The sequence below is a fragment of the Protopterus annectens genome, chromosome 10.part0, assembly GCF_019279795.1.
Source record: "Protopterus annectens isolate FY-2018-M chromosome 10.part0, PAN1.0, whole genome shotgun sequence".
In the NCBI taxonomy this organism is placed as follows: domain Eukaryota; kingdom Metazoa; phylum Chordata; order Ceratodontiformes; family Protopteridae; genus Protopterus; species Protopterus annectens.
This window is the reverse complement of record NC_056744.1, coordinates 896,108,336-896,121,397: the sequence shown is the minus strand read 5'-3', so window position 1 is coordinate 896,121,397 and position 13,062 is coordinate 896,108,336. Positions and strand designations below refer to the sequence as shown.

At 37.3% G+C, this 13,062-nt stretch overlaps 1 protein-coding gene across 1 annotated transcript in view; it reads left to right on the top strand.

The window, feature by feature from the left end:
- The window catches only part of ARHGAP29 (Rho GTPase activating protein 29), a 1,010,462-nt gene that overhangs the window by 722,757 nt on the left and 274,643 nt on the right, over positions 1 to 13,062 (top strand). Inside the window, exons 11-14 of the mRNA XM_044085689.1 lie at positions 2,457 to 2,639; positions 2,817 to 2,954; positions 3,204 to 3,394; positions 3,823 to 3,998. Of these exons, the coding sequence (XP_043941624.1) occupies positions 2,457 to 2,639; positions 2,817 to 2,954; positions 3,204 to 3,394; positions 3,823 to 3,998 (688 nt within the window). The remainder of the gene's footprint in view (positions 1 to 2,456; positions 2,640 to 2,816; positions 2,955 to 3,203; positions 3,395 to 3,822; positions 3,999 to 13,062) is intronic.

The window sequence follows — 13,062 nt, the reverse complement described above, 5'->3', positions numbered from 1 at the left end:
CTCCAATATCTTTCTATTTAGAGTTTGTAGGAAACTTTGGAATAACACGTTCTTAGGTTTAGTATACATTTTGGCTATTCTGAAATAAGCTTTCCAAAGTGATCTTAGAATTATTTGGTCACTGTGCTGCATGGTATGTCTTTCGCAGTAGGTTGATTAATTGTATATTTGTGTTGCTGTTTCAAATGGTGAACTGTATCTAAACCCACAATGATGTGGAGGGCACTTATTGCATTATTTGAAATTCTACTTAACTGGCTTCATATTTACAGACCTATTTAGATTTGCTTGTTCTGCTGCAGAGCTCTTTGAACTAACAAAGCAAAATACCTTCTATATGAAGGTCTTCCAACTTTTGGATCCAAAAAAGCACAAGTACTTTTGTTTATATATTTTCAGCTACTTATCTGCTGCTCCTCTGGTAAATTATTGTAGCTTTTTGCTGTCTTTCCAGGTTCATAAGACATGGTACTTTTAGAACTTGAGCAGTGTATCATCCAGTTATTTTTTTCGAGCCTGGACCAGAATAACATTTTCAGTGTATCAGTATCACAGCCACCATGTTGCTGTCTCTTTTTCTCAGTCTCTGCCATGTTTTTACCATGCTGTTTGTCAACTGCATAGCTTGCTAACAACCAGACCGAGTACAGAGATTTGTGAAATTCACACCTTGGCGAGTGTTGTTATTGTCTGCCTAGGTTTTATTGACTGTAACAGTTTAGTGAGGGATTCACTGTGTTTGTGGTTTTGTGACCATGGACTTGCATTTATTTTTAGTAAAGGGCTGTTGATGACTGATTATATACTTTGGAGTTTCTATGTATGTCTCTGTGAGTGTATTACTGCTATTATTTATACTCACCCTCAGGCATTAGACCTTCCCAGCCAAACCTCATTGACCCATTTGTTCCCCAGCCAAAGTGAAAGCCCTGCAACCCATTCATTGCCAGGATAAGATGAGAGCTAATCATTCCATTTATTCTCACTGGGCATTGAAAATTGGAAGCCATCAAGTCATCATTTGTATGAAGGTTCCCCTACCATCCTTTCTAATCGGTCCCTTCCCTCCCTCCGTAACTTCCACCCCAAGGTGGCCTGTGGTTCGTCTGTAAGCTGCTGTCTAAGAAGACCTTCTGCCTGCCTCCTTGCACACTTAGGCAGACCATCTTAGCTCTACATATACTGTCAGAGACATTGACACAATGACTACTACCAACAATCCCTAAATTCTCTTGTTGGGATCAGTGTGTCCCCTCTGGGATAGATGAGTAGGCATTGGCTGCTTATTCAATTCATTCATCCATGATTCTTGCAGCAACTAGGCTGCTAACATCTTGTGTAGTCTGGGTCATAGCCAAGGCATTATCAATGGGCAGCACAGGGCTGAGGCTACACTCCTTATTTCTAATATCTGGCCACCATCTGCCACTGTTGAGTCCCATCTCCTGGCTAACATTGACTAAAGAGAAGAATGGCATTTATTTTTATCTAGAATTATTGAAGTGGGATTCCCTATCCTACTTTTTCTAGTGGCTTAGTGGGTAGCAAACATGTATTTGATGCTGGAAAAATCTAAAGGCTTTGGGTTCTGTCACTGCACTTGGTGATTGGATTCGGGTACCACTGCAGTTCACTATGATGGGATTACCGCACTGCTCATTGAATGTCAGTGTAAACCTAGATCTCATCTGCTTTCGTTGCTGGTAGAAAGGTTTTTTTCCAGTCTGCTGTTCAAATTTCCCCTTGTTTTGTTAAACACCACCTCAAATTGCCCTTGAAAACAGGCCACAGCCCTGCTGGGATCATCCAAGGGAACCAAAAACAATTAAATACTGTGAATCCCCCAAATAACATAACTGAAATTTCACAGCATTAACTTCAGCTCTTATACATGTCCTTTACACATCCTCCAGTAACTTTAGAGTTGAGTATTTTAGGGCAGCGTGTACCTCTTTCATCTGCCTCTGAGGTCAGGACAAGTCAGGAGAACTGAATGTTCACTGGTCAGGCAAATTCTTTACAGCTACCTTTTCATGCATGTTGGAGCTCAGGAGCTGAGCCCCATTTATCAGCAAAGTATCCCAAACCTAATCCTTGTATCTTTTAGCTGGAGGAAACAGATTGATTTCTTCCAGAACAAAGGACAGTTGTTGTGATACATTTAATGAAGGAACACCTAAAGTACATCTCCCTTTCTTCTCGCTTCTTTCTTGCTTCTTGTTTTCTATTGGCTGTTTAGCAGTTTGTTGTAATGTATGACTTAGTGTTTAAATGGTTTAGTCGGCTCCTGGTAATGACTTTTTGCACCATTTAGCTAGTAAAAAAAAACTTTTCCATTTTGCATGGCAATGTTTAACCTGGCACTTATCATTTAAATGTCTACAAATCTTTTAGGGAAATGTTAAGGTCACCTGTAAACATCTGTTATAGTTCTTGTTTTTTTTTTTCTGTTAAAGCAAGATTCAGAGGCAGCTGTAAAGAAAGCTCAACTTTTGTACGCACAGCGGCAAGATGAGTATAAAAAGGCCAAGCAATCCACACTTCGAGCAGAAGAAGAAAATTTGGGTTCTGGTGGCATAAAAGATGTCAGCAAACTAATAGAGAAGAGGAGGAGACTGGAAGAGGAAGCACTGCAAAAAGTTAGAAACTTCCATGTTTTCTATTTATATGCATCCCTTTTAAAGTGCTTGCAGCTTTGCTTATCCAAGTTGCTTTCACTGCTTTCTTGCCTTTGACTGGAGATGTAATGGAATTGATATGGAAGCCTTCTCCTTTTTGACTGAATGGGATATAACGACAGACATCTTTTATTACAGGCAGAAGAAGCACGTGAGCAGTGCAAGGTCTGTGTGGCTGATGCTGCTGAAAAGAGAAATGACTTAGAAAATATTAAAAGCGAAACCCTAATGCAGCTCCGAGAACTGGTATACCAGTGTGATCTTACTTTAAAAGCTGTAAGTCCTTTCAGTTCATTGTTTTAACTGCAGATGTAATTTTCTCTGTATTGAGATAGCATTCCAGCCTTGTGGGCGATGGGGAGGAGTTGTAGAATTCATATATGTTTAGAAAAAAATATTTTTTTATTTATATACGGTTTTGAAGAGTGGTGTAATAAGATAGAATGAGTTATTACGGATTATATATTTGGAAATCTAGACATAGGTATTAAAGGATTACAAATTTTTTATTTTTTTTTTCAACAGGTAACTGTGAACCTTTTTCAGATGCAACAAACCCAAGTAGTTTCTCTGCCAGTTAACTTTCAGTCACTCTGTGAAAATGCTAAACTTTATGAACCTGGAGAACAGTATTCTGAGTTTGTGAAAAGCTTACCACAGGAGATTGGATCAGTAGAAACCATTTCACTAGAAACTCAAGTTTCCCAAAATGCTGGGTAAGTGCCCTTTGTAAGCTCTTTTGGAGAGTGAGTTAAATTCATATTGAAGAAAAGGCAACATTTTGTATTATGCAGATGCAACAGAATTATATATGTATGTCTGACATTGGTTGCAGTTCATGCAAATAATTTTTTGGCTGTACACGCTCTCCTGGATTTTGGGACTCCATTTACCTTCCATAGAAATTTTGTGACCTAGCTTTTTTTCACTTTAACTATTAACAGTTGTAATGAATTCTTTAAAAAACATAGTACACACATACAGACACACACAGATACTTTCATACTTTTTTCTGATACGTGTTTTCCTTTTCATTACATGAAACTGTTTACTAATGCATATTTTATTTCTGCATTGTTTAAGTTTTTACTTTGCCTGCTTGGGTTAGCTAACGATTCTGTTTGATGTTGCTCCACTCATTTAGGCTTTCATTAGGGAAAAGGAAAATAAACAGCCATTCTTCACATGGAAATTTATCCCAAGGCTCTGGCACTTCCAGCGATTTCCCTAGCCACTCCACAGAAGATGTTGGGAGCCCTGTGCAGTACAGGTCTGACCAAGAGCAGTATAAAAGATCCAGCAGCACTACTGACAGTCAAGGTACTTCCCTATATTTTACATGTTCCTGTTTCGGAATGAACTGTCGTAAAACTGTTATTTCTAAAATAAGGAAGAAAGCTGTGGGGCATTTCTTGCAAGAGCATAATACTTTGGCTGCATTTTTAGCCATTTTCTGGAGTTAAGGTTAAGTGCAAATTTGCTCATCGAGCTTTCAAATGCAGATTTTGTGTATTTTAGCAGTAAAACTATAGCACCTGTATATTGTTATTGTTTTGAGAAGCCTCTCTGTACCTAACCAAATGAACTCACTGTCACACAGACAGACAAAGGCCTGTAGAATTCCTGGGCCACAATCATCACCATCTTTTATTTGTTAATGCATACACAGTAGTAAGTATTTTGAGAAAAGTAGATAGTTGTTAAATTGTGGCAGGGCAGCTTAATACCTGTACAAACCTTTTCATAAAGGTTTCCACTAAGCAGATGGAAGGAGCTGTGCCTCACACCCATCCAATTCTTGTGTGACAAAAGCAGAGAGGATTATGTGATCTGATCTTTTAGCCATTCAACCCATTTGGTGCTCTTTCTACATGGAAAGACTACTTAGGCAGGCATTTCCAGTTTTCAGTTTGCTTTATTTTTCTGCCTACTGCATCTTGTCTCAAAGATAGCACGGCTCAGAGGGAGAAGAGTAAATTGTTTGTGTCTTTTGATGTTATCTTAATGAAAGTCACACTTAAAAAAAAATCCAAATAACAGTTAAAACAACAGCAGGAAGTCTGACTGCTTAGATTTTGTTTTGCAGGAAGGAGGAAATTTGTGCCAAGCTTTTATTGGTGAAAGACTATTATTTCCGCAAGCAATAATGCCCAGCATATGGGTGTTCTGAGGCCCAACGCCTAATTTTATAACAGCAATGTTAAAATCTGTTCCTATTTTTGAGCCTTTGCACATCCCCCACCCCACCTCCTTATTATAGGCATTATGTACTTTTCTTGTGCTAAGAGGTTGAGAGGTATGCAAACCTCTTAATTTTAGCTGCCAATGCTCAATCACTCAATCAATCAAACACATAGCTGAAGTGAATCTCAGTGACTTACACATTCTCTGCCATTTCTTATATGTTCTTTCAAATGTTTTGACCATGTATGAACCCTGTCCCCTGACGTCACAATCTGAATCTATGACATAGATTCAGAAAACATAGTGCTTGGCAGCAGTAGGGAATTTTTGTGGCAAGGTGCTTGACAACCAGGCTAACAACAGGTCCAAAAAATGCAGTTTACTTACCGTAAACATCTTGTGACTCATTACAGGCTGCTTGTACTTAGGTGAAGAAGAGACCAGGTGTTTCCAAACTCAGGTGTGCAATGTTGAGCTACTTCTCAGCATTGCATACCAAGGAAGGCAGAGTACCAGTCTTCTTTCCTCATAAACAGTACAAGCCACAACAGTTCACGTGCTGTAGCTGCAATAAGTTTCAGACATTAAGTATCTCTCCTTTCTTTGCAGTTCACATCAGTGTCTTAGCCACAAACTAAGTTGTGAGGCTTAGCTTACCCTCTGCTTGACATCACTGCAGTGCTAGATTGTTGCACGAGTACCAACTGTCATAGCCGGCCTTAGGCATAGGCCAACTAGGCAGCTGCCTAGGGTGCCGCTCTAGCAGGGGCACATTTCCAGTAATCTGGATGGTATAGCTATACCAGAATGGGGGCACCAAGTAGTGTGGGGGGTGCAGTGGAGACTTTTTGCCTGGGGCACCATTTGACCAAAGACTGGTCATGCCAACTGTCATAAGCTAAGTTGCAGTTTGGAGTGCATAGGATGACAAGCAGCCTTAATAATTCATTCATAAATCCACTTAGTGGTTCTCATTTTTTGATTCAGTTTGTCTAGCAATGTTTTGTAGGCAACTACTGATCTACAAAGGGATTTTCTTTTCAATTGTTATTTTCAGGTCCGAGAACTTTTCTTACTTCAAAAAGAGACTTTCTATCTTCCCTTTACTGTAGTATGACATACCCTTTTCCTAAAATTTCTTGTATTGTATATTTGCTTTGAACTCTATTATTATATGCAAGGCTTTTGGTTTACCTGCGGCACCGCTTTTGCTTTCTGTGGTTGAATCAACCTTCACCCAAATGAGGACCTGGCTGTGTGGTGTAGAGGGGTAAAGCCCTCTCTACAATCCAGGCAGCCATATTTTGTTTAGCGGCTATGCCACTGGCAGAGTCAGGCAGGGGTGGATATGGGGAGTGAGCTGCTGATGCTGTGACCCTAGTCATGTGAGGAGACTAGCATTCTGACTTGTTACTCTTCTTCATACAGGTGTCCACAGTGTATCTTGCAAGCAGCAATAGTCAACAGTTGCACCTGTATGTGTGTGTGTGTGTGTGTGTGTGTGTGTGTGTGTGTGTGTGTGTGTGTGTGTGTGTGTGTGTGTGTGTTTGTATGTGTGCATGCGCTTGTGGGCGAGTGTGTGTGGGTGAGTGTGTGCGCGGGTGTGTGTGCGGGGGTGTGTGCGCGCGTGGGGGTGTGTGTGCGTGCGGGGGTGTGTGTGTGTGTGTGTGTGTGTGTGTGTGTGTGTGTGTGTGCGCGAAGTTGCATAGCTTTGGCAGAAGGTACTGCACACCCTATGTTTGCACAGAGCTGCCAAGGGAAGGGTGTTATGACCATATAAAATCCTTAGGGTTGCTTAAGTGGTGGCTTTGTGTGACTGGTGATTGGTCCACCAGGGAGAGATTGTTGTTTGTTGCAGGTGGGCTGGTGTTATACAGACAGTGAGGATTGAGGATCAAAATAGTATAAAAAAAATTGCCCCTTCTGTGTGCCAATTTTATTTTATTTTTTTTTCCTTTTCAGTTACAGTAGGATGGGGAACATTTAGTACCAGGTGTAAGTGACAGGAAGACATCTTTTGTTGGTTGCACTTTTTCATTTTGTTATCTGCAATTTCTCCTGGTGACTCTACACATCAAACGTGGGCCATAAGCACTGTCAAATTGGTGGCAGTGTGAGGTTTGCTCAGTCCTCCAGGCTGAGAGGTAATGAGATAAGGACTCTGCATCATCATTCTTCCTGCCTCCTGAAGCATAGTTAACTTTAGAATGCAGGTAATGAACTGCTCCTCAACTTTTTTTGCAAGCTGGGTGATAGCTGCAGCTCTATAATGATATGGTCATATGTAGCCCTGTCCTCCCCGTGGTTCATGTTTCTCCAGATGCCGTGACACTTCCAACATGCATCCTCATCCTTCATCCCTGACACCTAAGCTGGCCCTGCCTTTCCTCTTCCATTATTAGAATCTCAGGGCACTTTTCCTTAATTCAGATGCTTTATTTCAAACCCCCACTTGACCTGTCCTCCCCTCTTTTCAACTTAACATCTTTCCCCCAGTAAACCATCACCTCCTTTTACTTGTTTTGTAAGCCTATTTTCTTCCCTATCTTCTTACCTCTATTGCTTATACATGTATATATATATATACTTAAAAATCCGTTATTGTATTGCAACTGGCTCTTAAGCAATTCCTGTCTGTTCTTTGTTTTGATAGCTCTCTGTTTAAATGTTTTCTGTATTTGAACATACTCCATGTATGATATTTTTAGACCTGTTAATTGCTGTTCGGCCTGTCCTATATTATGATGTTACTCAAATTGTTGACTTGTACTGTGTTATCTGTTGATTTTATTTTTTAAACTATTGTAATAATTTGTAATTTTTCTGGAGCTTTTCTCCTTGGGTCTCCACTGAAAATGGGCCCCTGGCTCAGCTAACCCAGTTAACAAATGTCAATAAATAAATAAATTAAATTTCAGACTGCATATGTAACATTGCTATAGCATGTTGGACAAAATGTTATTTCTGAAACAACATGCTGCTAAATTTGCAGTTATTTTTGGAACATAAGGCTCTCCTGCACTTTCATGCACTAAAGCTTTTGGGAGACAGTATAGCTGTAGCTGTTACTGTATGGGAGAAGAATTCATGACTTACTCAGCCTTAGCCCCATTTAGCATGCTGTGATAGAGGCAGTGTAAGTTGTGTACTTCAGACACTCTGTCAGACTATGTAGTGTCGATAGTCTTGTGTGTAGCCAGGAATTGTCTAGTCTTAAAGAAATATAAAAAAATATTGCTGTTCACAAATGAAATGATATGTCAATTTTGGATTCATGTACAGTCATTGAAGGTAATTTTGGCGAACTGAAAGAATCGAAAACCATTCCCAGAAACCACCTTCGCCAAACAACTCAACAATATTGCTTTTGTCTGTTAACAACACTTTTTGGCTCTCTAAATATGATGATGACATTAAAATTGGAACATTTTAGCATCAACAGAATGTGTAGCCTTCAATTCATATGTTTCTAAACTATTTGAATGATTAAATACAATAGGTCTTAATATCAGTCCATGTAAGAATGGTGTTATGCATAATGCATTGATTTGCTAGCATTCTTCATTTTGTAGTTTTGCGTTTAATTTCTTCATTTTTTTTTTCATTTGCCTTGGCCTGCCAAGACTGCCCCTTGAAAGAAATAATTGAACCTGATGTGTCTTGCCTATTAACAAATGACCAGTTAAATAAACTATTTTCAACACCACTGATTTTCTAAGCTGAATTTTACTTGTAGTAAACATTGGCTTAAAATGCCCCCTAGGCTTTTGTTGCATCGGTCTAACTGGCCTGAATCTTCCTTTTCATTTCCTGCACTCCCTCCTTCTCCACCTCTTCCTACTCACTTAAATCAGCTGACACTCTAATTCTGTCATTTCCCCTATAATCTTAGTTCTCTGTTCCTGTAATGGTCATGTACTGACATTTAAGGCAAAAACAGTGTTGTACTATCTCTGCAAGTTGAACGTTGAATTCCAACATAAATAACTTCATATTATGTAACCTGTAGTACTATAATTCTGCACTTTATAATGTGCTTTGTAATATTGTAAATTGTAACTAGTTATGTAAATACTGTACTTTGAGATGCAAATCACATTTGTAATTTGCTGTGCTTTTCTAAATGGATCACGCTGTAAAGGGGCCCAGGTACAGCCAGCCTGCCAACAAACACAGTACATACATAAATACATACTTAAAATATATCTGAAGAGTTTCTGTCTTTCACTATGTAAGTAACAGCTCCCCACCTTCCATTTATTATGATTCCTTGTATATATGAGTAAGTGCACTACTGATTTAACTAGAACAAGATGAGACTTGCGTATGTGGGACAAAATCTTGAAACATTCTGCCATCAATAAGTTTGGCACTTAGATGCTTTTGTCTTAGGCACTTACATAGCAGTCAGACTAGTAGGATTTAACACAGATAGTCCGTGATCTGCTTTTGCTGCAGTCTTCTGGAGTCTGTGCAGATGACAGCAGTACCAGCCAGTCCTGTATCTTGTTAGTAACATTAATAAGTACACATACTTCACTGCATTTAAAGTTTGATATGCAAGAATAGTGTCAGATGTAAGAAGAATATTATGTATACTAAAGCCCCATATGATATTGACACAGAGCCGCATCCTGTACTGCATAGACCCAGTGGCATCCAACACATCACGCTTAGTTATCGATCATTATGAGGACTTTAATAATCCAGCAGTGCTTAGGAAAAGAAAGCAGTCCATTTGCATCCCCCAGTGGAAATGGGGCAAAATAATGTAAACATTCATTTGCCATAATCAGGGGAGTCTGTTCTTCTAAACAAGAACTACCTGACATCAGGTAATGTTATTAAAAGCAAATTAATTTTTTTTGTCTGAGTCTAAATCTTTTTGCTGCTGTATCTGTTATAGAACATTTTATGATGAGCTTGTGCTTCAAGTTGCAACGAGATGTGAACAATATAGTCTCATCTGCCCACTTGCTAGACCCCAGACTTCCTTTTACAGAACAGTAGCAGTGGGTTTTGCTAATTTTTTTTTTTTTTATAATATGAAATACCACACAGTGAATGTGTAAAATGTCTACCAAAATGTGAATATATGCTATAACAAGACAACTGTTGTAATAAATGTACACTCGAGTTTGATTAAGGTGTTCTAAAAATCATGTTGATATTTGTGGTGGAAATATGCTAACTGCTTGTTAGTAGCAGCAGGAATCTTTCATGCACAAACTGCATTGCTTATTTCTTTTTACAGTTTTTGATTGATTTTCAGCATCATCTAGCTGTAACTGTTAGCGTAGTTGAAATGTTGAACCCTCACAGAAGGTTGAAGAATTCTCCAAGTTCTGTATAATCACTTTTTACACACCAAATAGGCATTCTAGTTATAGATTGTAACTGCTGGTCTATATTTGCAGTATGAACCGAGGAAATGACAAACACAAGATGTTGGTATCATTCAGCAGTGTCGCTGAGTTTCATAGTGTTGTCTTATGAATTGTTACTTATGTTCCTTTATATGCTCAAGTGAGGGCATCTTAGAAAAGGGGGGTCAGCCTTAACATTTGATACAAATGGCAAATTTGCTATATGAGTGTAGTAAATTTCACTGTTAAAAACATGCGTTTAGTACTGCCTTGAGTGTTCAGGCAGCTTCTCAGCTTACACATTTACAATGTATGCCTGCATAAGCACATGCAGCTGTCCAAATGCTCACATATTTGGGAAAAGCATTTCTGATTGAAATACAGGTTCTTTGTCACTTGTAAAGTAATTGCATATTTTTTATTTTAATGTATAATCTAAAAATGCTTGTTGTGGGGGCAGTGTATGTGTCTTGAGAGTAAAAAGCTGAAGTACATTCCTGCGGCCATTAATATTTATGTGACTTTACACTCAGACATGGTGTGTTGTTTGTGAGCATCAAGTTGAAATACATTGTGGTTTTATGTATTAGGTTTTATTCACAGTACAAATTTCTAGGTGTACACAGGAAGTGTTTATTTTTGTGGGAAGGTTTCAAGCTATACATATGAAAGCAAATATGATTACTGTTAAATGCTTAGTCTGAGAGTAAAAAGTTGAAGTGTATATTACTGTATCTGTTACATGTTCACAGTCAGAGATGCTGTACATCTCAGAATTGGGCACACTCAGCGGTGACTGTGTGTGTGCAAGGAGCTGAAGCTAATGTTTGTTTGTTTTTAAAAACGCACTGAAGTTGTTTCTCATGCATTTATATGTAAGAACATTGTTTATTTATTTATTTATTTTTGCTTATGTGGAGATTTGAAAAATGCCAAACTTCATTAAGAAAGAAGACCGTTCTTAAAGCCTTACTTCAAAGAAAAAGAAAATCAAAATATTTTCTTTTTCGAGTAGTCACACATTCCAAAAACAAAAGGAAACTCAAATTATGAATGCTTTGGTCAAGTTGTTCATAATATAATAGTTTGCCTGTTCAATTAAGTGGTTTCCAGTTTCAACTTTTAATGTTACAGTTTGCCACAAGTGACAGGAATCGCTCTTTGTGTAGGGTAATTCATAGTTTACCCGTGGATGGAGTAGACAAAATAAAGTCAGTGTGTAAAACCCCAATTTCTCATGCACAAATACTGACTTATACATACACTTTCAGTGTTATATTATGTTTGTGTTATTTATATTACATTCTTTTTCTAAAATAAATCGTGTTTAAAATGGTATTCTCCAATATGTTTAGTGTTAATGTTGAGTAGCTTCTTGGGAAACAAAAACGTAATTTTTTAATTGTTGTTCACATAGGAGCAAATAGTTAAATGCATAAAAACATAACTATGTTTTTCTTTCATATCATAAGAAATAAAGTCAATATTTTAATTGTTCCTAAAAGTGATGTTTTCCAACAAAACTAGTAGTAGTAGAAAAACAGAATTTTTTAAAAATTGACTTGTAGTTTCAAGTGGCCTTTACAATTCTATGACATAATTTCATGGCATTCATGATTGGCAACTAAAAGTTCACTCAGAAATTGGCAGTTTCCCCAACACTGAAAGTTGAAACTGTCAGACTCACTTGAGTAGGCAAATTCTACATATTATGAATAAACTTGGCAAAACATGTCTTCATCTTTTGAATCCGTGCTTACACTTAAAGAAAAGTTTGCACACATCCTTTGTTAAAAATTGTAATTATCTTTGAAGTTGTCCTTTAAGAATGTTGCTCTTTAATTAAGTTTGCAATTGTGTGTGCATGTGTGTGTGTGTGTGTGTGTGTGTATATATATGTATGTATTCACATGTGTGTTTATATAAAAATATATATAAATATATATATTACACACACATATATATATATATATATATATATATATATATATATATGTGTGTGTGTGTGTGTGTGTGTATGTATATATATATATATATATATATGTGTGTGTGTGTGTGTGTGTGTGTGTGTGTGTATATATATATATATATATATGTGTGTGTGTGTTTGTATCTATCTATCTATATATATATATATATATATATATATATATGTGTGTGTGTGTGTGTGTGTGTGTGTGTGTGCATATATATATATATATATATATATATATATATATATATATATATATATATATGTGTGTATCTATATATATATATATATATATATATATATATATATATATATATATATATATATAAATATATATATATATATATATATATATAAATATAAAAATGGGTGGTGTGTGTGTGTATATTTTTATATATATATATATATATATATATATATATATATATGTGTGGTGTGTTTATATATATATATATATATATATATATATATATATATATATATATATATGGATTCCTATTACAAGAACGAAAGTTCACTACTTCGAACTTGTAATAGGAAGCCTCACTTCTGCGAAAGTTCATTTTAAAGAAAGTGAAATTTTGCGTAAGTGCACTTAACCAAAAACACCGCAGCACAGTGGAGGACATAAAAAACAAGCTATGTCCTCCACTATGGTGCGATAGTCACGGACCTTAGGGTTAGGGCATGGGATAGGGTAAGGGGATAGTTAATAAAGCTATCCCCTTACCCTAACCCATGCCCTAACCCTAAGGTTTGTGACTATTGCACCATAGTAGAGTACATTGCTATGTCCTTCACTGCGCTGCAGTCATCAGGGACCTTAGGGTTAACCCTAAGGTCCGTGAGTACTGCACAGAAC